Consider the following 26,608-nt stretch of genomic DNA (forward strand, 5'->3'; position numbering starts at 1 on the left):
CCGCGGCTCCCGAGAGGCGGCCGGTTAATGTGCGCGAACGCCCGCTCTCCCGGGGCCAGACGCCGTTCGGGGCTGCCGGGGGCAGGACCGCCAGGCCGGGAGCGCACCGCGGAGGCCGCCCGTGGCGGGCACGCTGCAGAGCAGGGCCCGGAGGAAAGCGAAGGGGCGCGGACTTGGCGACACGCTTCGCCCCCTCCGCGGCCCGCGTTCGGGTTCGCGTTCCCCGGGGCCCGACAGCAGCATGAGACGGCGGCAGCAGCCCCCGCGCCGCCCCGCCGGCGCAGGCGCGGTGCCCGGCGCGGTGCCCGCGGCCGGACTACAGCTCCCGTCGTGCGCGGGGGCGGCGCGCAGGCGCGAGGGCGGGTGCGGCTCTGGCTCTGGCTCTGCCGGTGGCGGCGGAGGGAGCTGAGTTGTTGCTGCCGCCCGGGTGAGTGGGGAGCGGTCGCGGCCGCTCTCCGGCCGCAGCGCCTGGCCGCTGCCGGGCACTCCTCGCAGGGGTGCCGAGGAGGGTGCGGGGGGTGGGCGGTGGCGGGCGCAGCCCCCCGCCCGCTGCCACAGCGCGGCGGGAGGGGCCGTGGCGGCGGCGGGAGGAGGAAGAAGGGGCTGGGTCGGCGCCCGCCCGCCCCGGACCCCAGCGGCTCACCGGGGGGCCCCCCAAAGCTCGGCTGGTTTCCCGGAGCGGGAAGGTCAGGGCTTGGCTAGCGCGGAGCCGAAGGGCGCAGGGCGGGGTTTTCGCGTTCGCACGGGGGAAAGGGGCTCTGGAGCAGCGGCGGTTTCCTCCCGCCGGCGCCCGGAGGGGCTGTGCGGGCTCGGGGGCTGGGAGCGGCCGGGCGGGCGTCTGCGAGGCGCCTTCAGGGAGTCGGTATCGGTCGACTGCTTAGCCAGCACCCAGCCTTGCTGTGAAATCCGAAAGCTGTAGCTTTAAAAACTTTGCCTGCAGATCTGGTTAGCATAATTCTTTCAACTTTCTGTATACGTTTTCTGCAACTCGCAAAGCGCGCAGGTTAACGACGCTTAATCACGGAAGAGCGCTTTTCCGGTGCGGCCGCGGCTGGCGGAGCGTTTGCGCTCCGTCGCGCTGGCACCAGGCCTCGGCGGCTGGGAGCGCCCGGCGGGGCTGAGCCCGGCGCGGAGCCGGCCCCGAGCGCGCCGTGCGGGCGCGGGGAGCAGCCGAGGCCCGCGAGGCTGCCGCGCGTGTCTGCGCGCCCGCTGCTCGGTGTTTCCCGGGAATTTTGCACATGAGCTCCCAGTATAAGCCTCTGGAAGCTGCCTGCCGGCTTCGTCCCAGGTAGGCGCAAGTTTTGTTGAAAATAAGTGCTGTTCTAGCGAGGTTGCTGTACGCTTTAAATATGCTATAATATATTGAATGTATACTCAAGACTGGTGTTTTGTTGCTGTGTTAGGTCTAGAGAGCTTGAAAGACAGCCTGTGATTAGGGGAGAACCTGAAATGGGTTAGGACTCAGAAGTTTCCCCCGAGTAATGTAATGTGGATGAAGTGAGTTTCTGCTGCTGTCCGGTTGTAGGATTGTAAGTTACACCGCTTTTCTGCCATGGATACAAATATCTGAATGTTTCTATAAACATTCAGATAGCTTCCACCTGATGTTTCTTTCTGACTGAAACATCGGCAGGCAGTTCCTCCAGGAGGAGATACTGTGTATCAGTGTCCATCCACGGTACATCTCTGCTGAAGAAAATCCAGATATTGTCTGAAAAAAAAATGGTGTCAAAACAGCCCTTGTCCTGGCCAGTCAGCAGCTCCTGATGCAGCGCTGCTGCCTTGTGTGTTGAGAGAGGAAATGGGCAGCTGGAGTGGTGATTTCTGCCAGAGGAAATTCTCAGGGCGGGAGGTACCTGCGGTATCTGGGATTTTTAACTTATCCCAGTCTTGTATTTGTTTGGGACCATAACACTTGCCCCGCAGCTAGTTTGATGAGCACACTTGGAGGAAGTGTCATGGAGATGGGTGTGCTGAAATGCTGTCTCCCGTGCTGCCGAGGTTGCACTTCCGTGCCCCGTGCAGCTTGCCAAATGCTGGCAACCTGGCTCTGTCGCCTCTGCTATTGCCTGGGCTGGATGCGTATGTCCGTACAGCCCTGCAGCATGAGTGACTGGTTTTCAGGAACAGGCACACAGGAGTAAGTTTTTATGGGACAATGCCAACTTGGCAGCTTAGCCATCGCTCAAAGCACCCTGCCTGCAAGGTAGCGGTGTCCTACTTGTGTGTAGTTATATACAGGACATATAAAAGAGCAAAGTGGGCTTTGTCTGGTTCCAGGTGCCCTCCGATACAGAGGAGCAGGCAGGAACTGGAAATATAGGTGTCTTCTGATTTCCATCATCATGGAAGACTCTCTTCATGGTCCGTGTAGTTACTCTGCAGTAGCTGTCTGTCCCACTCTGCTCCCCAGGTCACTGTATGGACAAATGTGAAGTTGAGGAAGCTTCACTCGTCATTTATAAAACTAAGTAAATTGTTTCTTTGAACAGAATGAAGCCTTAGGCTTGAAAATAGCCAAGAATAGCTATTCCTTACTGCCTGGAAAACACAACTTACCCTGACAAAAAGGGTAGGCAAAGAGGAGCTGCCACCTGCTGGTCCGTTGAAGCTTTGGGCTGGGGAATGTCTGCTGGTTCCCTGGCAGGAGAACCTGGTTCGTGTACCCTTCCCCAGGCTGGAGATTCAGAAGGCTCAGGTGGGCTCTTGAGAGCTTTCTTGCTCAGAAAAGCAGCATTGGGCTGTTTAGCAGAGCTGCTGTAAAGCATTACAAAAACATCCCAGGGGTACCTGCTGGGATTATGGTAATGTTTATATTTGCTCATTTTTGTCCTACATTTGGTAAATAAAAATAGCTCTTTAAAGTGCAGCACAGTCTTCATAAACAGCTCTGTAAAATCTCGCACACTGGAAAATAAAGTTGTTGCCATCGTAGGAGTTCCCTGGGGAAACGCTCAGATTAGGCTTCTCCACGCAGCTGGGCTGGTCTGAGGCCCTGACTGGTGCAGGAATGCCGACAGCCCTGCGGACCCCCCTGCTCTGGGTCGGGTTCACCCAGAGGCTGGGTGGAAGGAGGCTCTGAAAGAACAAATAAGATTAAAGTGAACTCTGTGAACGTGCTGGCCAAAACCGGCTTGGTTTGTTTTTCATGATGTCACTTCTATTTTAAAATCTGAGTTACAGGAACCATTTACAGTGGACTTTAACAAGACTGTAGTCTCCTCTGGGCAAGATATTTCTGAAGACTTACTCCTTTCAAGGTTCCGATAAATTATGTTCTTAAGTATAATAGAAATTTCTGAGGGGGTGAATTTTTGGAAGAAAATTGGAAGCTAGCTACTTCTAGAATATTTTGTTTTTTAAAAGGACACTTGCAGAGAAGAGAAAGCAAAAATATTTTAACTTGTAGATAAGAGATGTATGGAAGTTGTTTGATGGTCTTTCAGGGGATGATTCAGGTAATTATAAAATGGCCCAAAGTAAAGTTACTGCTATCTTCTCATTTCTGTAGTTATTCATTAATTTCTCAGGTGAAGGAATCATGGCAAGATTTTTGTCTCTTTGATGTCCAGCAGAATATCTTCATTTCTGATTTTTCAACTTCTCTTCTGCTTAACAAACAGATAATTGAAATTTGATTGGAAGTGATGGCTTTGTTTCCATTTCCCTAAGTGCTTCTTATATGACTACAAAGTGCTAGCGTGAAGAACGAACTTTATCTTATATTTATGTCTGAAAAAAGAATAGTAGCCCTTTTGACTTTTAACATATGTAATGTTTTCATGGTAAAGCGAAGGATACTTAGAAGAAAACCAGCTCTGCTCATCAAAAAAGTGCAAAGTATTTGCAAAGCCAAAATTGATGGTTACAGTTTTGCAGTAAGATGTGCCACAAATATTCACAGCCTAAATAACTGCTCCTTCTAAAAACTTGTAATTTGTTACGCATGTAACTTTCTCTGCGCTGCACTGCTGCAGCGAGTGATGGAAAGCAAATAGAGTACCAAATGTGTTTCGTGGGAGGTGAAGGGGCTTGTTTGATTAGATTAGGGCTTCAGCTGACCTTTATGCCCTTTTTAGGCAATGAGAATTCCTGACACCATGTTTTGAAACCTGATTTTTAGAACGTTATGTAAGAATGTCGTACATGCTGTGATTTCTGTTGTAGGGAGTGTTTCTGAAAGTTGTTACCAAGCAATCTGTGTACTACAGACATCTAAGCAGTGCTACCATCATAACTTTTTAAAGATGTTTCAGGTTGAGTATGCTGTCATATTTCAAAAAATACTTTTGATTGACGAATATTTGGAAATATGTCCAAAACTCTTTAAATTTAAATGTGCCAGACCACATTTCTCTTCCTCTTGCTGAAGACTCAGTTATTGAAATACTGGTGGTTTTTTTTTCTCTGCTGCTTTATTTTTCACTTTTGTGTGTGTGCATATGAACACTATAGCTCAGGTTTTGAAATGGCTACTTTGATCATATTACAGAAACAAGTGACAATAAGGGCTATGACCCGAACATTTAATGTATTATAAAGGATGAGTAATTTTCCAATGTAAAACATACTAATGCAGGAAATGAAAGGTAATTAATTCTGGGTGACAGCACTTCACAGCGATTCATGGAGAGGAAATATAGCCTACATGAATGTAATGTGTGGTTATGCAGTCTGTCAGAGAGACTCTTCCGTAGCATGCTAACTATTCTGCTCTTTATAATTACACGTTGAAACTACATCTTTTAATATTTGAATGCAAATGGACATGCAGAAATGTGGTAAATAGCATGTTGAGGTAGGATTCAGACAGTGCAGCCTGGTCACAAACAATGCTGTGTAATCAGCTGCAGGAAATGTTTTTCTCTTGTGACAGTGTGTAATGACTTAGTAAGGAAGGGCGAAACATCAAGGCTCTAGGAATGGGAAGTTTGCATGCAGATTGTGTGGCATCTGCTGCAGCTATCAGCTAATCGTCCTGCAGCTGTTATGCACCTGGAGAAACAAATACCACGAAACTATGGAAACTGTAGGAGGTGGCACTGAGACCATAGAGACACTCCTTTAGTTACTTTTGGAACATGGCATTGAAAAATGTAGGTGTGCTACCCTCTGTGTTTTCTGCAGCCATTAAAATAAGATGGTCTCAGCTCTGTGGCCTCTTGCAAAAGGTCCAAGCTCTTCCAACATGATAGTTTTTAGTTCAGGGGAAGCCAGACACCGTTCTTTTTATGTAATTTACCATAAAATTGAGAATTCCCTCCCCCTGGGTTTTGTTATATTTGAGACAACTTTACCTAAGTGGCAGTTCAGCTTTGGAATTCTGTCCTATTGATGTAAGCTGTGGTTTACAAGTCAGCTCTAGTGTTATATCAGTAATATTTTTTAAAAGCAAACATCTTGAAAATAGCTGTAAATATATTCCTCATCCAGGTGTAGATGTTGGTATGAACTGCAGATTTACCCTTCTTGCAAAGACAATCGTTAAAAGCAAATTTGCTTTACAGGCAAACTTGACTGAGTGGTGTGGATGAACCTTTATGTGCTTTTGTCTGTTCAGTGTCTAGGAATTAAAATATCACTGTATGTAACTGTGACAGCCGGGGAGACCTTTCCTGATGTAAACAGCTGAGGAGAAAGATCCTGTAAAGAGGATTCTATAGTATAATATGTATATACGGCCCTTCTTTTCCTTCTGCTTAAGAGGCAATAACTTTGAATTGATCTGGTTTTGAAGTACAGTGTAAGTGCAGGTTTGAAGTAGTGCTGTTAGTATATGTGGTGTGAGCATCTGAAGTGGAATGTGGGCTACTGGAGAATGGATAACGTTTGCTGTATGTCTGATCCGTGTTCAGTATTCCTGTAGAGCCAAGAAAGGGGTTAGGGAGGCTAATGAGCCTGAATGTATGGATGGAACCGAATGTTAGTTCAATGGTAGTGCTATAATTAACTTGGAGGCAAACTTCCTTTGTTCCCTCTGTAGGCACTGCTCAGGCATATGAGTCAGTAATAACCAATTAGCTTGTTTGTAGTGAAGTTCTCCTTTACTGCCTTTGAAAAATAGCAGCAGCAACAATAACTGTGAAGCATCTCAACTCTTCTTTTGACTGCAGTATCTGTAAAAACTGATGGCGTTAAGCTGGACTCATAAATACTAGGTATAGTTGGTATCTCCTCCCTCTCGCCCTGCAGCCTGCCTTGCTCTGTGGGAGTTATGGCCTTGGAGTTCTCATGGAGAAAACTGGATACTGGCATTCGTCTGAAAATGTATATTGCTTAGTTACTGATGGAAAAGGGCATGGCAGGATGGGATTCTTGTCAGTGAAGCAGCAAGGTGTAGACAGCTTCCAAGCGCTCTTTGTCTGTTGTAGAAGAACATAGATATGAATACTGGATGAAAAGGCTTTCCTTTCAGAGATGTTTTTGGAGGTTGAAGATGCTTTGTAGTTGGGATATTTACCTTAACTATAGTTATTTCTTTTTAAAACTTTTTTTAATAGATCTGATTAAGAAAAAGACTTGAGTTTTAAAGTGTTTGAGCAAATTGCTACAGCCCAAGTCATGACACTCCCATTTCGAAAGGAATTGGACAAGTACAAAGATCTCGATGAGGATGAAATTCTTGGCAAACTTTCTGAAGAAGAACTGAAACAACTGGAGACTGTTTTGGATGATCTTGACCCTGAGGTAGGTATTAACCAAGAGAAGTTTTATTTTTTTCATTTGTTCAGAAACTAGTCTGAAATAAATTGAGAGTTTTTTTTTTTTACTTGAATGATATACTTTTGGACAGAGGTTTTTCCTAGTCTGCTAATGATCTTATTTACAGATATATGTGTGTATATAATGTTTCAACTGTTTATTTCCTGTTTGCAACATAAATGCAACTGCAGTGGAGGAAAACGGAAGAAAAGATTATCAGGAGGAGCTTTCTGGGATTTATTTACAAATAAAAACTGCTCTTAGTCATGTTCTTGAAAAGAAAGTTTATTTAGAAAGGCCTGTTTAACTTTCCTGTTTCCAATGTTGTCTGGTAAACAGTCCTTTTGCATTGATTTTTATTTTGTTACTTCTACCATTGGAGTAGCTTCTTCTACCTCTTCTAAAGATTCCTGGTCCTGTATCTGGTAGCCCATTCCTGTCCTCGTGCTGACTTTGCAAAGAGAAGACAAATAACTACTCAGCTCCTGAATGATTATGTCAGCATTGGATATTGAATAAGGAATATTTTAGCTTTTTGTTAGAAAGAGCTGAGTTATGTCCTCTGCTGATACTGACGCTAATGTCAGAGTCGAGACTTGTGTTTTCACCTCCTGATTCTCTGTTTTTGCTTTAGTAGTACCAGGATTAAGTTTAATCTTTATGTTCAGGGATCACTTAAGAATATTATGATCACCTATTTTGTTGCACTGCAAGATATTAACAGATATTCCAATTGGCTTTGGCTTTATAGACATTTTAACAGAGGAGAACTGGCAAAGAGATTGGTTGTCTTTTATGACAGTCCAAATTCCTGTACATTCTGTTCTTTCCATACTAACATCCTCCATTTTTTCGCTTGGTGTTTGTTGTTTTTTTTTTTCCTTAGCTGAAATATACTGACCGTAGCAAAAAAAAGACGCCACCTTGATTCAGGTCGAAAGTAGAAACTCTGTTAAGTGCCAGACAATAGTATAGACAGTTGTCTTAAAGACTTAGAAACACCTGGATGTAAGTGTTGGAGGGAGCAGTCTCTTGCTGAATGTCTAAACTGTAAATAGCTGAGTTTTATTTACTGCTACTCATTTAAACAGTGTTAATTCTAGAAAAGAAATGCAAAATAGCTAGCAAGGCTAGTGCTGGGAGCTATTATACTTAAAGAATTGCCTCAGTCCTATTGAGAGCGCAGTGTGCTCTATTTTTAATTATATTCTTGGTATCTAAATAATAGATTACCCTGTTTGCTCTCCTGCCCCCCAAAAAACGAAGTTGGGAAGGGATCAAAGATTGCCTAAAAAAAGGATGGTGTATCATGTTTGAACCTACAGGACAGGGAGAAGGAAGAGGGAAATGAAACTAAACAGGTGTTCAGTCAGACTTTCTAAGCTGTACTTGTTTGCTCCATTTTGTTTTGCAGAATGCACTTCTGCCTGCAGGCTTCCGACAGAAAGACCAGACTGCTAAAAAGGCTTCGGGTCCCTTCGACAGGGAACGGCTCCTTGCGTACTTGGAGAAGCAGGCTCTTGAGCACAAAGACAGGGAAGACTACGTGCCTTTTACAAGAGAAAAGAAAGGTAACACCACCCTTTCCGGTGTAGGTGGTTATGAAATCTCTGAAGTGGACTAGCCAGAACTACTGTGAGCCAAAGTTTATTGAAGCACTGGCGGCTCTAATGCTTTTTAACTTGTGGTGTTTCCAAATTAATGCTACTGTGCAGAGGCAGGATGCTTCCTGTTCAAACATTTTGTAGGGCTGGTGTGTGGTTTGCCTGTAGCACAGGAAGGAAATAAGACTCAAAGATTTTATCAAAGACTGTAAAGTTCTGATGGAGATGGTATCCTCAAAGTAAGAGCTACCTCTGATTTATGTCAATAATAACAAGTGTTGTCGTTGTGCCTGTGGCTTGTGCTCTGTGGTGCTGAGTACAGACAGTAACATTGGTAATACTATGTTGAGTTTGAAAAATAGCAGTAGAATGATGTTGTGGTAGATATTCAGTAATGTTCAAAGATGTTGTAGGCTGACAATGCCAGGCAAGTGATGTATGCAATCATGTTGTCTTTCTAGTATCCTTACTGGGAGGTTTAATAAGATTGCATTGTTTTTATTAAATAATTATATAGTTAAGGTCACAAGAAGCTTTGAAATCTGGCAGTGATTTGTGGTCTAAAAATCATGGAAACGTTGACCCAATGAGTGGACACATTATTAAAGCCTGGGATTTTATATCTTTTTTTTTTTTTTTTTTTTGATCTAGTCATCTTGTTGACTTGATGGGAAGCATTTTCCTTTTCAGGAGAGAATCAAAAAAGAATATGCATCTTAATTATTGTAAGAATAGAATAGAATTTTTTCCCTACAAAACAAGTGTTCTCAAATTTGTTGTGCCTTACTAAGCACTGTTGGCAGGGACAGAAGCTCCCAGTCCTGTGCTGGGCACAAATGCATAGGAGAAAGCTTTTAGCTGTCGCCACAGTGTTTAAGTACTGCTTGTGAATTCTAGCTTGTCCGAACATTCGCCAGCAGCAGGGCAGATCTGCTGCAGTAAGAGCTCAGTAACTTGTTTTATAAATTGTATTCCAACTACCCAAGACGAACAGGCTCCTTTCTTCTTTAGGGTTTGAAACCTTTCAATTCAATTTAATTCTCTGGTGGGAATCATTGCTTATTTCAGACGAGTCTTCATTCATCTACTGAGTTTGTATATATGATTATGATTGTGGTGTATATTCAGTGAAAATTTTGTTGGGGGTGTTTGCATTTTCTCTGCCTGTACCGGATAGCTGTTACTGGACAATGTTGGTCTCTCTTTTTCTTTTCCTGGAAGCAATAGAGAGATCTTGACTTTATAATGTGCTGTGCTGTATATGATGTACTGCTTCCTTAATGCACCGTGTTTTGCCTTATTTGTGTAGTTTAACACCACTTTCGTGGAGAGATGTAGCTGTGACACTCCTTTGCTGACAGAACAGGAGTTCGCTGACTGAATCTGTAGGAGTAACAGAGTTAAGGATAACGCAATGTATTGAATGTAGCAGGCACTCAAAGGCACCTATAGCAGCAGTACTAGTGCTTCATTCAGATAGGTGGTTCTTTAAAGTCAGCTTATGTATACGTGCACATGGGAAGACTATTTGAGTAGATAAAATCTGTGAGAATCGTGTAGAAAAACAGAAGGGTCCAGCTGTAACGCAGATCTTGGTTAAGAAAGGTCAAATGTCATTTCCTTTCTGTAATGAAGTATTACTAAATAGCAGTCTGTCTGGATGTTGCAATATGTCATACCAATTTAGTTAGTAAAATTTCCTGTATCTCTTAAAAGAAAAAAGTTCCTATTTAATATTTTTTTACCATTTATTTTAGTACCATAGAAGAAGAGAAAATAATATGAAAACCAAAATGTAGCTTACTTTGCTCAAAACTAAAAATGTTGACACAAATGTTCAGTATGGAAATTTATGCTCCATTAAATGAATGGGAGGAGGCAAGAAGGCTAAGTTCATTTTGTAGTAGGTGAGGGATAACCTTTTCTTTTTCCCTCATGAAAATGTTATGATTCAGCTTTGACTTGCTGCCATGTTTGTGGCCGTTTTGCACATGAAATGGCAAACCTATGTAACTTATTCTTTTAAATCAAGAAATCATGTTTTTTATCTAGGTCTAAAACTTGGAAAGAGAGTGGAGCAAAACTTAAAACTCGTGTAGGATGTTTTTTATCTAGAGAGAGCTCTTATCCTAATATGTTTTTCTTTACTATTAAAAAAAACCCAACAAACCAAAACAAACAACTAAGCTGGTTTATAATGTTTCTCTTTGGCTAGATAAAGGTATTATGGAGAAATGCTAACAAATTATGGAATAAGGGCAGGTGAAAATCTTGCTTGATTATTCTGTTAATTCAGAAGAAAACTGACAATCCTAACCTTCAGATCTAGAGGTTTTGTGGGGAGAGAGATGGATTGGAGCTGCAGCTATTTTCTTAGTGCCATTTTTGTGAGTCAGGCTTTGCTAAAATATTTCTGTTTGTCAAGCTGGACTCATTGCTCTAACTTGGTCTAATTATTCATTTCATGGAGTAAGAAGGAGAAAGTCTATCCTTCTCTTTCTCTTTTCCTGTTTTAGTAGAATTGATGTCCTGCATTGCAATTTGACCTGCAGTTTATCAAAGAAGCCTACCCTGGGGTAATTTTAAACGTCCTGACTTGATACCAATTCTGGTAACCTTGTTTCCCTGCTACAGTGTAAAGGAAAATCCTCTGTTCAAGTTGTCCTAAGTACCTCATTTTAGGGTAACATGTTATTAAAGCAATGTTGCATCTCCTTCACTGATAGATGACAGGATTTTGCCCAATCTTTGGAACCTTTTTTAACTGTGTGCTATAAAATGTGGAAGACCTGAAATCATGTAAAGTGTCCTGGTGTAGTGAGATGAACAGCACTAAAGAAATGTGAAGCTTAACAATCCCTAAATCGTGTATTATTGCATTCTTCCAATGCTTGATTCTGTTTCTAAAAGCATCCTTGAAAACATACTTTGTTTTTAAACACAATTTAATGACTTAAAGTCACATTCTGTTCCAATTAAGTGTTGAACCATACAGTAAACCATTGTTCAAGAGATTCGTGACAGCAATGTAGTAATAATTTCAACAAAACCAGCTTTGTCTCAATCTGTGTATGTAAGTATGTCGTAAGGATTTTACAAGGCATATTGGTGAAGAGAAGGATCTCTCATCGAAACAGTGAAGCAAGGCTTCCGCGCTGGAGTCTGTTGCCCTTGAGTATGTTCCACACATCTAAGTCTGACCAATGCTCCTCACTTCTCTTGGAACAGCAAAAGAGGATAATTATTGCCCCTGAGATAAAAACGTGTCTAACATCAGTAATGTTCTTTGTGCTGTATAGTGCAAGGCATTAGCAAAATATTATGTAAACTAAGCTTTGCATTTCTAGCCTTTGCAGTCTCCTAATCGTGACTTTCTCTTCCAACTCTCCTCTGCATTCCTGCTGGGGTATGTTTGTTCTGTGTAGATTTGCAATTCATGTAACTTCTGGTTTAATGTGGGTTTTGGTTGGTTTTTTTCCCTGCTCTATCACCCAGAAAATATTGTTAGGCTGAAACTGTAGTCACCTGGCTAGAGCTCTTTTGGTGCTGTCCTGCTCAGTTGTTGCTGCAGATCACCATTTGCTTCTGGTGCAGCAGGATTTGGGATGCTGTGTGCTGTTTCCCTTTCAATCACTGGTCTGTAGAGGAATTGTGTTACATGTTATAAAATCAAGCTGATATCCTGTAGGAGCTTTGGAGAAACAACTTGTCGAATTGACATTGTCCATACAAGACCACTGGAACAAAATAACGTGATATTCTAGCCTTAACGTAAAACAGTTTTCTGACTCACTGCTCTGTGCTCTGTACTCAGATAACGAATAACAGTACTGTCTCTACAGTAAGACACTGAGAAAGTCACTTGTAAGTGGAATTTTTAAAAATTAGTATTAAAGTGAATTTGTGAACCCAAGTCTGTCACATGGTAAGAATTGGTGATTGATGAATTGTGGATTATATAAACTTCTGAACTGATGAAGCTTTAAGGAACATAAGATGTATGGAATATATCAGATGTTGCTCGCTCTTCTTCATGAAGTCATTGATGAGGCAAGCTTGTATTCGGTTGTCCTCAGGTGACACCTGATTCTGTTTCTGCAAACAGAGTACTCCAAAGTGGATTTTAGACTTTCTTCTGATCTGCAAGTCATGGCCACTTGCTGCCGGCTAGCATCGGGGTAGGACTGCGAGAAGTGTGAGAATAGTACCAGCAATATGCAGTGCATGAACAGACCTGACTTCTGCAAGACTTTCAGTCCCACCTTAGATCCTGTAGGTCTGTGTATGGAATGTCTGGGGCACTTCAGCAGGCATCATCCAATGCTTCTGCCTTTTGAGCAATGCGATTGTGAGGAACTTGGAACTGAAAGTTCATTCTGTGGCAAAGAAAGCCTGTGAATTAATCCTAGCATGTGCCTCATTTAACATGTTAGCTAAAGGCATAGAAGACCTGAATATATAATTAATACAGAAATTATGTCAATGTCTCTGAAATTTCCCTCTTCATGTTGTATTGCTTAATCTTTGCAGTATCCTTGTTGGCTGAAAAGGAGGATGTCATGTTCCTTCATATGATCAAATCTCTGTTATTTGGAAACGTTCCACTTGAGGGTTGAGAAAGCTATTCATCTCATGGACTGCACAGATGTGTACTTTTTTTTTTCCTGTTTTAAAGCTTACATTAGTAAGGGGGAAGGGAATGGCCGAACTATCTTGGCAGCAGGCCTTGAGTTACATCATTGTCCCCAGGGACACAGAGGTCTTACCCTTTCTGAAGTAAGTTTGTTACTAGAAGTAGGGAGTGGGGAAGGACCTGCTTGTGTATGTGCATTGAAAACTCTGAACTCTGGGCTAGGATGAGATGAAGACAGTGAATGAGAGATTATATACACAAGGGTGTGACCTGTTTTATAACAAAAAATGCTCCTGACCCAGTTCATATGACTGGAGTTGGCTGCAATGAACATTTCTGGAGGGGAGCAGCTTTTAACATTTTTGCTTTAATAAAAACTGAATATACTTCTCTTTAGGTTATCTTGAGAGTCAGGCACGTATGGATGAACTTAGTCTTACTCTTAGAAAGAAATGTTCAGAATCAGAAGTTTCTAACCTATGAATTTAAGAATTACTAAAATTAACATTAGGAGAAGTAGTTCTTTTTTCCCTTAGTACTGTGTGATGAACCAGACAGGAGGCTGATCTAGGTTGAAATACGTTTTTACAAAGTTGCTTTTGAGATCAGTTTTCTTCTCCTGCTCACTGCCTGCTGCACCGATGCTGTAAATAGGCTGACATGAATGAAGGCTCAGGTGCCCAAATTGCACTTTCCTTCTCTTCTCCTTCCTTGTACTCCGAAATCCTCACTTACTAGTCTGTATTACTGAGAGAAAACAACACAAACATAGCTAATGAGAGGCTTTGAATCATGCATATGCTGTTCAGAGTGTTTCATGGGTTAATGAAAACCTTGTCAAACATTCTCATCTCTCTTCTGAAAATTACAATGTAAGTTGAAAATTATTCTCTCCCCAGTAGGTGATGCTGGTAAAATAAAATGAGGGTAGAAATGTACTGTATCAATTATATCAAAAGAATCTTAAACATTTACTACCTATGCCTTCAATTTATGAAGTTTTTCTTTTAATCCCAAATAACCATAGTTTATTTGTCCATCAGACAAATAGTTTTATTATTAGTTTATCTGTCCATCAGACCTGAGGTATGGGTGGCAATGCATGTCAGCTGCTTTCAGCTACTGCTTGCAGTCAGTACAGTTATGTAAGAAGATTAATTTTCTGCTTCTAAATATGGCTAATGACCATTTATACAGCTTTCCAAAGAGATAGCAACCCTGGAACAAAAATACTGTGTTGCTAGCAACAGATCTTGGTCATCAGACTGTGTCATCAGAGAAAAACCTGATACGCTTCTTGGTAATCTGTGCTAGTGGTAATGCATTAAGTTCCTTTAAAAAGAAAATGAACCACAAACTATCGTAATCTAGCACGGGAATTTGGCGAGAGAGAAAAGGTGGATGGATTTTGTTCTGCCTGTGTTTGGGATGCAGGAGCTGGCTTCAGGCATTGCTTCCCACAAGTGGCGAAACCAAAATCCTACTTTGCTAGAATTTCCCAGAAATAAAACTGAAACATCGCTGTAAAGCTTCTTGTCACTAGGAGGTACTCAAAAATGCTAAACTTAGTCTTAGTCCAAACATGTAACAAGATACACTTATTTACAGTACGAGGAAAAAAATCTTAGGCTTCTGGCTTCTGCTCAGCTGCTCCGATTCTGGTGCATTCCGGTGAGTTGTCATTGTGTAACTGGGATAAGTTAGTATGATTCATGTGTAGAAATGTTTTTTAGCTATGAATATGGAAGAGGGTGGGTTCCTGAATTAGCACTGTGTCTTCATAGGAAGATTATCGACACTGCTTCCTACCCTGGGAAATAACTAAAGGAAGTTGGAACCCCTTTCCCACCACTCTGTCTGCTGATAGCTCAGGCAACTTGGAAAGCTTGAAAAGCTTTGAGTAACTGTTAAGATTAGATTCACAGTTTTCTAGTTTTGAATTACTCCTATCGAATGCACCGGTTTTGTTCTCTTATACAGTACTAGAGCTTTTAGTTACCACGTTTATTTGTCCTGAACCTAAGCATCCCTTAACTCTCCTGGGTTCTTACCCAGTGGTAGGCTTCTTTGTTCTGAAAGGCCATTTCTAAATCATTCAAATCTGAACTATATTCAGAATAACTGTTGGAATAGCTTTCTCATATTCTGATTTCTTACCCTAACTTTTCAACTGAAGACATATGCAGGAATTGCTAACGACACAGACCTCTGTTTATAATGCATGTCTCCTAAAAGAACTTTCTCCGTTACCTGTCTGTAAAGACTAAAAAGGTGGTGCAGAATGTGATATTACTGCTACTCCTTTTCCCATTGAATCTTCTGTGACCTTTTTAGGTATTATTTTAGAAAACAGTGTAATTGGCAGAGAAAACTGAAATCTTGTTTTGTGCTGTTCACAAACCATGGTCTCTTCAAGCAGCTCCGGCATCTTTTTTATTTCAAAATTGAGTTAACATCTGAAATCAGAAATATCACGTAGGCTGTAAAATTGCAGTGAATACTCAGGTCTGTGATTTCATACAATTCTGATATTCTGTTTCTCTGACACAGATTATAGTTCTGCCCAGGCCCCTCTCTCGTTTGAGAGGACACTGGTCATTGTTCTCCAGCAATACTAAATTTTCCTTACAGACACTTCTTCAAAGCTGTTTAAAATGTATAATGGAGGGTTATATTTTACTTTCCAATCCTTAGGAGAAACAAATAAGATTAGAGTCATGATACAGACTCCTGAAAATTTGGAATAAATAATGCTATATTACTGCTTATACTCTTTCCTCATCTCTGACTTTCAAGAACAAACAGAGGAAACCTCATTCCTTTATGTTGTCCTTGGTGCGCTTCTCAGGATTTACTAAATGTGATATGTATTCTTTAAGTACAGAAAAGTTTAAAGATAAGTAGCTATACAATAAAAAATAACATCAGACTTCTTGTTTTCTTCACTCCAGGAAAAATATTTATCCCCAAGCAAAAGCCTGTACAGTCTTACACAGAAGAAAAATTCTGTCTTGATCCAGAACTGGAGGAAGCCTTGACCAGTGCCACAGACACAGAATTAGGTGACCTCGCAGGTTAGTTTTTTTGAAGTCTGAATGGGCTGGTGCGTATTTAGAAAAGAAAGATGTGTATTTGTTACCTGGAATGTGACTATAGGAAGTTGTTGTTGTGATAGGAATTAAATCATGTTATATGCCATTTTGCTTGTAGTGTATCAACTTTGTTGATTTGTGATAGTTTATAGGAAGGTAGATTATTTTGGCCTGCAAAAGATATCTGATTTTCAAACCCAAAACTTTTAAGTTTGTTCCTCAGACTGGCTGGTTTTTGTTGTGTATGCTCCTGCTTTTTCGTGTGTATTAAGAATGTGTTGCTATGTGCCTGTATTACTAAAGCTTCACTCAAGAATTTTGTGACTGAACTGCACTTTTAACTTTGATGCTTGAACCCGGCGAGGTCAAACCTTTCCAAGATGTGAAAGCCAACTAAAGAGTCTTAATTATTTTTTTTCTACTTTTCTTTAAATTATTAAGAGATTGAATGCCTTATCGTACTGAACACTGGGTGTTTTACAAACATCAGTTGTTATTATTTAAAGGAACTCTGCCTCTGAGCTGAATGAGGAACAGTAAAATTGTTCTTTTGCTTTTTCTTCCTTTTACAGCTATACTGGGAATGTCCAACCTCATAACAAATAATCAGTTCTGCGATGTAGTAGGAAGCAGTAACGGGGTTGACAAAGACAGCTTCTCAAGTAAGTGTGTATGCAAGTGCTAGATAAATGAGTTCTTCGTACTGCACACAGTTACTGTAGCGTTAACTGTTTTCTGTTGCACTAGCATTCCTTAGAAACTATTTGGTTCTGAGTTGGAAATACGCATGTCTATAACATTGCTAATTGAGTTCTGGCAAGAGTGGAATTAAAATATATTACACTAAAATTTATTCTGCAGTTAATTCACTTTTGGGGGATAAAAGTAGGCATAAAGATGCATTTGTGTGTGGTGGTTTTTAGGTTTCATGTTTGTGTTTGTAATTCAGCTCCTATGTGCTGAATTTTTTTCTGAAGAAAGCTGGTGTGCAAGAAAAGCAGAAAGGCTGTGAGGACCTTTGGAAAAAAAATTGAACTTTATGAAAATATGGTCAGAAGAGGATGGTATGCTTTTTGCGTGGGGGAGAGATGTAAAGACTCACGAAATGATCTTTAAATACACTAAATATTTACTATGTGTATCATTTATTCACAGGAAATGTAAGTGACCTGTTTGATTTTACTTTTCAGATATAGTAAAAGGTGAAAAAATGTTGCCTGTTTTCGATGAACCACCAAATCCCACAAATGTGGAGGAGACCCTGCAAAGAATTAAAGACAATGATTCTCGTCTTGCTGAAGTCAATCTAAATAACATTAAGGTGATTACCTGAAGTCTGCCGTAAATATGCTGCTTTTACTCAGTAGAAGACGCTTTAAGCTGCAAAACTCTGTAAGAGAGCATAATAGGTTTATTTTAAGGACAGCAGCCTTTCTGCTAAATGTTGCAGTGGGTGTAATCTCAGAAACCTGGAGCTAAACCAATAAGCCATCTTGGTTTCTTTTGCCAAATGTGTATTTAAAAAGTCTTAGATTTTTCTTACTGCCAGCCCAGATTTCTTTTGTTGCCAAGTTGGCAACAGTTCCAGCAGTTCACCATCATGGAGTTTACTTCTTTGGATCCTTTGTCCTTGATGAAGCAATGTGCTCTCTGTTGCTGCTATTGCAAACAAATGATGTTTGTACCTGACACCCTTCTGATTCTCGTACAAAAAAGCTGTCGACAATTAGGGCAGCTTCTGCTCGCAATGTAACAGTTGTGTTTTTAAACATGACTGAAACTTCTGTATATTTGTGTGAAAGGGAACAGAACTATAGTGGCCCTGACTCGCAGCGCAGACAGCAGTGACAGGCTGCTAGCTGCAGCCTTGCTAGCAACTCAGGCTGTTTGTTGCCCTTGCTAAAGGAAGAAAATAAAATACATGGTTTAAGAATGTTGTACCATAAAGAAATGCTAGCCAATTAAATGCCTAAAAAGGCAACAGAACAAAATTTCTGATATAAGAAACTGAGAAATTTGCTACCCTAATTAATTATCTAAAATTATTCCTTTTAAGCTTGGTTACTACTACACAGTAAAAATTATTGAACTATAAACTGGCAAATTCTGGAATTATTCTTAATACAACACAGAATTACATGCTAATGGTTTCACCAGTCTAAAGCTCTATATCTTTTTGTATTGTGAGAGGTTAATTTGATGTTGATCGTTAACAGAACGTTCAGGTCATGTAAATTTTGCTCAGTAATAGTTCCAAGTCAGCTAAATGTTTGAGGTTTTTTTAAGGCTTCTCTTGTGGCAATGGCATCAATGTAGTTAAGAGGACATGATTTTATAGAATTGGTGACTCTAAATCTCACATATAGCCTTGCTACACATGTAGACCTTTGCGTGAGACTGCTGGAGACCAGTGATAGTTAATATTATAGTACGTTTTGCTGCAAAGATAATGGAACAAGTTGGGGCGGAGGGGATAAATTTGTGTATCTCTAGAGAGTGAAATGCTATTTTTAATTCAAGAACATACCAATTCCAACGCTGAAAGAATTTGCAAAAGCCTTAGAAACCAACACACATGTGAAGAATTTTAGCCTTGCAGCCACCCGAAGCAATGATCCTGTTGCTGTCGTAAGTATTCTCGCTAACGTGCTTAACTGGGGTGCAAGGGAAGTTAGGATGGAAAGACAATGGCAAGAGACTGAATTGAATCCTGTTTAAATATTTAGGCATGAAAATGATTAAATTTCATTACACTGTAAAGAACGTTTTCTGTAACAAAGCATTGTTGTATCAAAGTTGGTAAATGATTACAGGTTGACTAATACACAGCAATGCATCAGATGCATGAGATGATTGAGAATTCTTTTTTCCAATCCTTTTCCCCTGATTTTTCATTTTACTAACCTCCTTCCTGTTTTTCTGTCTTTCCTAATTTTTTAGTTCCTAATGCTCATTCCACCAGCCAATAGTATATTCAGAATTAGCTTTAAAAGAATCACATTTGAGGACTGAAAAAGCTCATGATCTTTTTCAGCTAACTGGACTTTTAGTTGCAAGTTGTGAAATACCTGTTTCTCTGATCTCCCTGCTACCAAAGATTGGCTAAAAGCATTGGCATATAAAGCATAATATTAGTCAAGGCATCTAGTTTGACACAATCGAAACGGAAGTATTTATCATCTGGTCCTGTTTTTCCTACGTTGAATCAAAAGCCGTACCTTATTTATTTGCAAGTAAAGAGATAAGAAAACAGCACTGTTTTGTCAGGACAATCCTTCGTATTTGTTTTAATTTTGAATTAGAAGGAAAACTAGTTTGAAAGACTCCATTAAATGGACAAACGAACATTTGAAAGTTTTGTTTTGGGTCAATTAAAAAGTTCCTTTTCAGTAGAACTGAAACATTTGTAATAAAAATCTATAAAGGCTTGTTTTCTCAAGTGTGGTTTTGTTGGGTTTTTTTGCATTGTGACATGATACAAAAAAATTTAAAGGTTATGATTTTTATGACAGTAAACCTCAGCTGTTACCTATTCTTGTTTTCTTATTATCTCAGATATAAGATCAGGTATGTGCCATTTCCATAAAAGTGCTTTTAGCTACGTGCTTAGAGCTTTTAATTTTTTCTCTTCCTACCAAATGTGTGGACACAAGCATTTTGAAAGTCAGATCTCCTGTTTACAAATTAACCACATCTAATTCTCCTTTCAGTTGACTAACGCCCTTTCTTTGGCCTTTACTTAGCAGCTTGCATTACTCATTGCATGCCGCGAAGGCTTACAAAAGGGAATGGCTCCAATATGCTAATTTCAGACAATTTATATTCTGTGTAGCTTTTTAGTTTGTAACAAGAGAAAAACAGGCCTTTTCTTGACTGAGTACTATGAAAAAAGGGAATGTAGATAATGCTGAAGACTCACTTCAGTCTCGATTAATAAGTGAAAACTTGCGAAGTTGCACCATGCGTCGGTGAACTTGTTGCTCCTATTGAACTAGTTAGTGGAAATGGTTAGCACTGTGTCCTGTGATGTACTGTAGCAAAATTCAGAAGTTTAATCATGCTTTCTTGCATTCAAAGGCTCTTGCAGATATGCTGAGAGTAAACACAAAATTAAAAAGTTTAAACATAGAATCAAACTTCATCACTGGAGTTGGAATTTTGGCGCTGGTCGATGCACTGAAAGACAATGAAACGTTGACAGAAATCAAAATTGACAATCAGGTAAATGAGATGGTGGTAATATCATAATTAAAATCAATTTATCCTAGTTGACTGAATATTTTTAGAAGGCAGCTTGTCATAAACTTCCACAATATTTTACTTTTAAATACCTTAACCTCATGAATAATTGTCCTTAAGATTCTCAGAAGCATCCGGTTGAAGTTGAGTCCTGGTCACTTCTGTGCTTGCTTGTGCTTTAAAGTGCACAAACGTATTTTATGACCTTCTGCCTTTTAGATTAATCAAAACAAAGTGTTTACTGAGCAATACGATGAAAGTATTCTGATCTCTTTTAGAGTGAATACACACAAGCTCTGTTGTCTTTGTGTACCTCTTATTTTAACAGAGGCAGCAGCTGGGCACAGTTGCAGAAGTAGAAATTGCCAAGATGCTTGAAGAAAACACTCAGATCCTCAAATTTGGATACCATTTCACACAACAAGGACCTCGAGCCAGAGCAGCTGCAGCTATCACAAAAAATAATGATTTAGGTAAGACCTGTCAGTAGAGAGTGACTATTAATTGAATGTATGTGTGGCACAGGTTTTAAAGGTGTCTGGTTCTTCTGCTTTTCTGTCGACATAACAAAGATAGCAAAATATGAGTAGATGAGTTTCAGATTTCTTCTGTGCTTTACTCCTACTCTTCTGTTGCTGCTTGATGTTCTCCTTTTATTTTGCTGCATGGTGTTCAGGTGTATGAGTTGAGGATTTTTTTAGGATGGTCTGGAACAAGAACATTCAAATTCCACGAGTTGTGGCAAAGGGAGGGAAAATAAAAGTTTTGATTGTTCGGTTTTATTCAGATAAGCTTCATTGTTTATTTAAAAGCAGTACTTGGAATTAATAGTGCAGGATGCCCTCTTCAGTGCCAGTGCACCCGATCTCATTTGGATTGCTTGGGTAAGGAAACTGAACGTGCTGTCATGTGCAGAGGCTGGGACTGGGACATCTCTTCCCTTACGGTTGTGTTCATGCGCAGGTATCTTTCCTGCGTCTCTTAAAAGTAGCTGGTAGCAGTGGCTTCTTTATTTAGTAATCTTATTGCATCTTATTAGTAAGGTTTTTTTAGAGCTCATCTGTTAGAATCCTAACCAGCAGAAAATTGACTAATAATATAGCACGTGAATAGAAATCATTTGTATAATAATGTCAAGTACTTGAAGCTCTCAATTACAAAGATAATACGGTCCATCTACTTAAATATAACTACGTTTTAAAACTCTATTTAATTCATTTTTTTGGCTTTAGATGCTTTGTGGTAAGGATTACATATGTCATAGTGTGAAAACATGCCAGGCAGTTTATTAGTAGTAGTTCAGGAATACATTAGAGAGAATGACATAGGGAATTGGAATTTGGTTTAAAGATCTGCTTCCCCTCTGAGTAAAGTTTAAAGTGGAGGAGAACAGCTCTGAAAGAGACGGAGGAAGAGTAACAGAATAGAGCATAGAAAGAGAAGAAAGGCACTCAGACACTGCATAACTGTTTCTCAGAATAGATTGTAAATGAGTTATTTTTTTGTCATAATGCTTCAAGTGTCTCTCTACTTTCTTTTAAGGTTTTTCTTTTCACTAGTTCTCATTTTAGTGTTTGACTGTTGGTAATCTGTGTTTCTATTGATATCTTGCCTTTTTTTTCTTTGCTTTCCTAGTCTGGAGTATGCGAGTAAAAGTTTCTGCAAATACCTTTTCATCTCTCCAGCCCTGAAGCTACAGAGACAGGTCACTCTGAACACCCAGTTGGGTGTTGAGCGCTGAAAACTGAGATGTTGAAAGTCTCTCGTTTCTGTCTTTGTATGTTTCTTCTAAAAAAATAGTCTACATCATCTTTCTCCCTCATTTACATTGTGTTGTACTACTTCCCTTTTCTTTGTCTGAAACTGTGTACATGTTGCTTTTACTGCATGATTGGAGAAGTCTAAGGTTGGAAACTCTTCCGTCTGTTCTTGTGATGTGATGAAAGCAGGTGTGCATAACTTCTGTCACTGATGAAAACAACTTGGATTCAGATGGAGATAAGTCTATGGGTTTCTCTCAAAGTGAACAATACATTGGCTTTGTAAAGAATAAAATTCTAGTGTGAATCTATTCTGATTATTTCTTTAGACTGTTTCTGAAACGTTTCTTGAGACAGGAAGAGGGAGAGAAAACAAAACAGCTTTCCCTCTGTTATTTTGATCTGAAGGTATAGAAGATCAACTCAAATTATGTACACAAATATCTGTAAAATTACGTAACTTCCAATTAGTCGATTTGAGAACAGAATCTTCTTGTATACATGTGCTTGCTCCACTTTTTTAAACAAAGTGGAGATGCCCTATATAATCTCTAAGACCTTTAGCCTCATTTGTTGTGTCTGAATAGAAAAGGAAAACACAGTTTGATAGGGGAAAAAGAAAATATCTATTTAAAAATACTGCAAATATTGAGCAAAACTCCAGTCATTCAGTCAATCTTGCATATTCTTAAGTCTAAACAGCATGTAAGCTTCAGTGATTTTATTCACAAATGCTTGATGCTGTTCATGAGTAACACAATAAGAACTGCTAAAGCATAAGCTTAAAATCATGGATAATGCTGTGTTAATGACCTTAACCTGTACTATGAGAAACTTTATGCGGCAAAGTAAGGAACCACTAGTATGGTTCCCTTAACTGCTTGATGTACTAGACATACAAAAAATAGTTACAATGATAAAATAGTAAAACTTTTTTTTTCTCTTTTGTTACAGTTCGCAAGAGGAGAGTTGAAGGAGACAACTAGTACATCTTGTTGTCAAACTGGGTGGAGATTTCAAGGGTCGTCAAGGCATGCTCATCACCGTGGGCTTTGGCCATCTTGGACTACATTTACCTGGGTTAGAAGGGAAAAGACTGGAAACCCCATTCCTTTTAAAGCAAAGCTATAGTAATAATCTGCTGGTATGCATCACGTTTTTCAGATTGAGACACACAGTAACTGCACCAGTCTCTGTACCATAGTTTTTGATTATTTTTTTAAGAACTTTTTTTGTATTTCAAGACTCCGTCTGTGCTTTCTACTAAAAATGTAATTGCCAATCAATGGTATAATTGTCTGTAGTCAAAGAATGGGACATTCAAGGTCATTGGGCAGATGATGACCCAACTGAAATGTCAGAAAATCTAGGGGTGCTTATTTACATGGAGGGGTGTGTATATTCTTGAAAACAATTCATTAGTGATAAGGGATTCTTCACACAGCAGTTGGACTTATTGTGTAAAGCTGTTCACCCTTGTTCATATGCACTGAAGAGAAATCTTTCACAGCTATCTTATTTGTAATTCTTTTTTTGGTTTTGATTCATTCTTGATACTGTGATTAAGTTTAAAGACATCCCTTTAAACCAAAAATGAATTGGTTAAAGACTTCTCCCAAGAGATATGAGGGACTAATAAAAAAGTGGAAGCCTTGCAAAATGACAGTTTTTCTATTACACCTAAATCTTTAAAGTCTTTTTCAAAATGTCCCATAACTGTATCTCACTCTGTATCTAAACTGGATATGTTTTTAGACTGACTTCATTTGTTCATCAGAATTATTTAGTTTATATTCTTTGTTTAAAAATCCTTATCTACATTCATAAGTATCAATTTCTCTAGAAGTAGTGGACATGCATTTGATAAATTCTGCATAATTCTGTACAGGAGAAGCAGCCTTAACTGTAAAACCACTGTCCTAAGTTGCTGGCAAATGGGAAAAAATCCTTTTTTTCAAGCTGTTGCATTAAGGTCTTAATACTTCATATAAATCTATAATTTTTTAATGAAGTTAACACTTGTAAGAAAGGATTTTTTTCTGTTCTACTTGTGTATTCATGTTGAAACATTACAGAAGAGAAGCAGAAATTAACCAATATGCAGTGTCAAATCTGTATGGCGTAGTAATTATTAAAGTACTTAAAGTTCTATATCTAATAAGACAACAAGAATCACTTCAACTTCTGTACATAATCACAGTAGATTTCTTTGAAATAATATGAAAATCTAGAGGCTTTTTGATCTATGTCTCTTTGGACTCTACTGTACTAGTTTGCTCAACGTTGTCATGAGATCATAAACTCACAAAAATGTTCTAAAGGACTGCTTGGCTATATTTATAGCAACAGAGAATTCAACTGACAACTGTTTTCATCAAAGGATCATAATATCGTGAGAATTTCATGTATAGAAAACATATTGGACTGAGATTTTTGCATCAGATTGTATATACTATAAAAATTTAACAGAGCAACTCTCTGACACTGTGCCCATGTTGTAATTTGCTGCAAATCTTGTTTTGGATTTTTAAAGACAGACTTTATTCTGGAGGTGACTTTGAATTTTACTGCAACTGTACAGAGAATTTTAAACTATAGTGCCTTCAACGAGGATGTATATAACTGGTTTATACTTGTGGAAGAACATTTTTTTTTTCCTATTTCAAAAAAGGCCTTTTATTATAATTTACAAATAAATGTGTGCTCTGAAAAGCAAGTTGGAATTAATTCTGTTAAAACCAAAGACTATACATACTATAACTTCGAAACAACTAGAACTGATCTGACTAGTAACAAAAAGGGCTTCTTTTGGTTTTAGCTTTTCTAAATTTTCAAGAACTTTTTAGATTTTTAAATTTAAGTTTTATATAGTATGCATAAAGTCCCAAGTTAAGTGTCTTTTTTACAGACAGTGCTTTATAAACATGGCCAAAGCATGTCATGTGCTGAGTTGCCTAAAGCTGTATTTTACTTTTTATTTGCTAGGCACCATAATCATTTTGTGTCAAAAACCAGACTGTTATGTCTTCCTTCATTTGTTGAAGGGCTGCATGTTCATGGAATCTGTTCACATTCTGTGATTCTATGATGATTCAATTTATCATTATCTAACAAGATTAGGCAGTTTTCTCCTACTTAGAGATGAAGGAGAAAAAGGAAGGGCTGGATTATGGAAATGATAGCCCAAATCCCTTCCTTACTTTATTAAATCAAGTTTAGCTGCTCAATGATTTATATTCCAGTCAAAGGCAGGGGCTTTTACGCTGCAACTCTCAGGTGTCCTGTCCCAGATAATAGTAGTCAACCTTAATAATTGGTTTAACTGTAGACAGCATCTAAGTGCTTGGCTGCTTGTTGGCGCTTTCAGGACAGGTATCCGACAGGCTGGGCATGGAAAACTAGGGTTTTTTCAGCTAGAAGGATTTGGCCCTCCAAATTGTTGCAAGACAGACATTTGGCATGGTGCATGGAACAGTTACAATCACTTTTGTGCCTACAATGTGTAGGAATTATTCCTTTTTGGAATAAATGAAGGAATTCAGTCTGTAACCAGGCATCATAAATGGTCTCAACAAGCCAAGTGAGCGCTCTGATGTAACGCTACCCTGTGTAGTGAGATCTTGTGTATGACTTTGTTATTTTTTAGTGCAAAAGTGGTATTACTTTGATAACCAGCTACCATAAACACAAGGTCTTTTTTCCAAAAGAGATAATGCTTTTTCTTCTTGATTAATTGTCAGGCTTAATGCAGAAGTCAAATGACCACATATGTTGATTCCAAGCTAAGCATGGAAACCTAGCCTATATTCCAAAGCAATTATCTATTTATCATTGTATTTTAAAAAAATAGCCTCATTCTCTCTACAGCTTGAGTAATACTGTTTGTAAGCTACAAACAAGCAAGTGTTCAATTTAAATTTCCATTGAGGAAACATGAATTGAGTATTTTAGCATATCAGCACTATATGCTGTCAGATTGTAAACCAGTAAAAGTTTTGGATGATTAAAGTACTGTATTCTTGTTGTGGTTTTGGGGTTTTGTTTGGTTTGTGTTTGGTTTTTTTTTTTAAATAGTACACTGACTTACTTAAAAGTTGACCCATGTGCTTATGTGAAGCTATTACTTTTTCTACTCCAGTAGGAAAGTGAATGAGCAAATGTCACTTCTGGAAGTATAGGGCTACTGCTGCAGAAGGGTATGTGTAAGAGCCCCTACAAAAAGTGACAGCATATTGTCATGCCTGTTCGATCCGCGCAAGCACGTATGGAAGAAATGGGGTGGGATGTCAGGCTGCTTTGTGCAGCGTTATTTCAGCCACGTTTGGCCGTGGGAAGGTGTAGAGGTGAAGACAAATTACAATCCTTTCCTCAGGCATGGTGGGTAAGTCTTCTACCGGTCTCAGTTGAGTGTGTGGTGTCTCACCTGCAGAAACGCGGGTGGGTTGAGCTCATCACCCCTTCAGCATCAACGCCAAAGCACCAGCAGCCAGGTCTGATACTGGTGTGGCTTATACGCATGGAACCGATGGAGAACTTGTATTTAAACCCGATGGTGGCAGAGCAGGGGGACCTGTACTC

The 26,608-nt window shown here is 39.6% G+C and overlaps 1 protein-coding gene across 2 annotated transcripts; it reads left to right on the top strand.

The window, feature by feature from the left end:
- Window positions 1-379: 379 nt before the first annotated feature.
- On the top strand, window positions 380-24,746 carry LOC104380037 (tropomodulin-3). Of its 2 annotated transcripts, XM_086620098.1 has the most exons (10): window positions 380-427; window positions 6,501-6,687; window positions 8,117-8,273; window positions 15,891-16,013; window positions 16,604-16,693; window positions 17,222-17,352; window positions 18,552-18,659; window positions 20,109-20,252; window positions 20,599-20,743; window positions 22,985-24,746. In XM_086620098.1, the coding sequence occupies exons 2-10, from the start codon at window positions 6,562-6,564 to the stop codon at window positions 23,014-23,016; spliced, it is 1,056 nt and encodes a 351-aa protein (XP_086476224.1). In that variant the 5' UTR covers window positions 380-427; window positions 6,501-6,561; the 3' UTR covers window positions 23,017-24,746. The 2 variants fall into 2 exon arrangements, with proteins under 2 accessions (XP_086476224.1, XP_086476226.1); XM_086620100.1 differs by lacking the exon at window positions 18,552-18,659.
- The last annotated feature ends 1,862 nt before the right edge of the window (window positions 24,747-26,608 follow it).

The sequence above is a fragment of the Tauraco erythrolophus genome, chromosome 14 (genome assembly GCF_009769465.1).
Source record: "Tauraco erythrolophus isolate bTauEry1 chromosome 14, bTauEry1.pri, whole genome shotgun sequence".
NCBI classification, from domain to species: domain Eukaryota; kingdom Metazoa; phylum Chordata; class Aves; order Musophagiformes; family Musophagidae; genus Tauraco; species Tauraco erythrolophus.

Coding starts and splice junctions, on each gene's coding strand:
- LOC104380037 (XM_086620098.1), top strand. CDS start 6,562: ATGACACTCCCATTTCGAAAGGAATTGGACAAGTACAAAGATCTCGAT. Junction 6,688..8,116: donor TGGATGATCTTGACCCTGAG/GTAGGTATTAAC, acceptor TTTGTTTTGCAG/AATGCACTTCTGCCTGCAGG. Junction 20,744..22,984: donor CACAAAAAATAATGATTTAG/GTAAGACCTGTC, acceptor CTTTTGTTACAG/TTCGCAAGAGGAGAGTTGAA.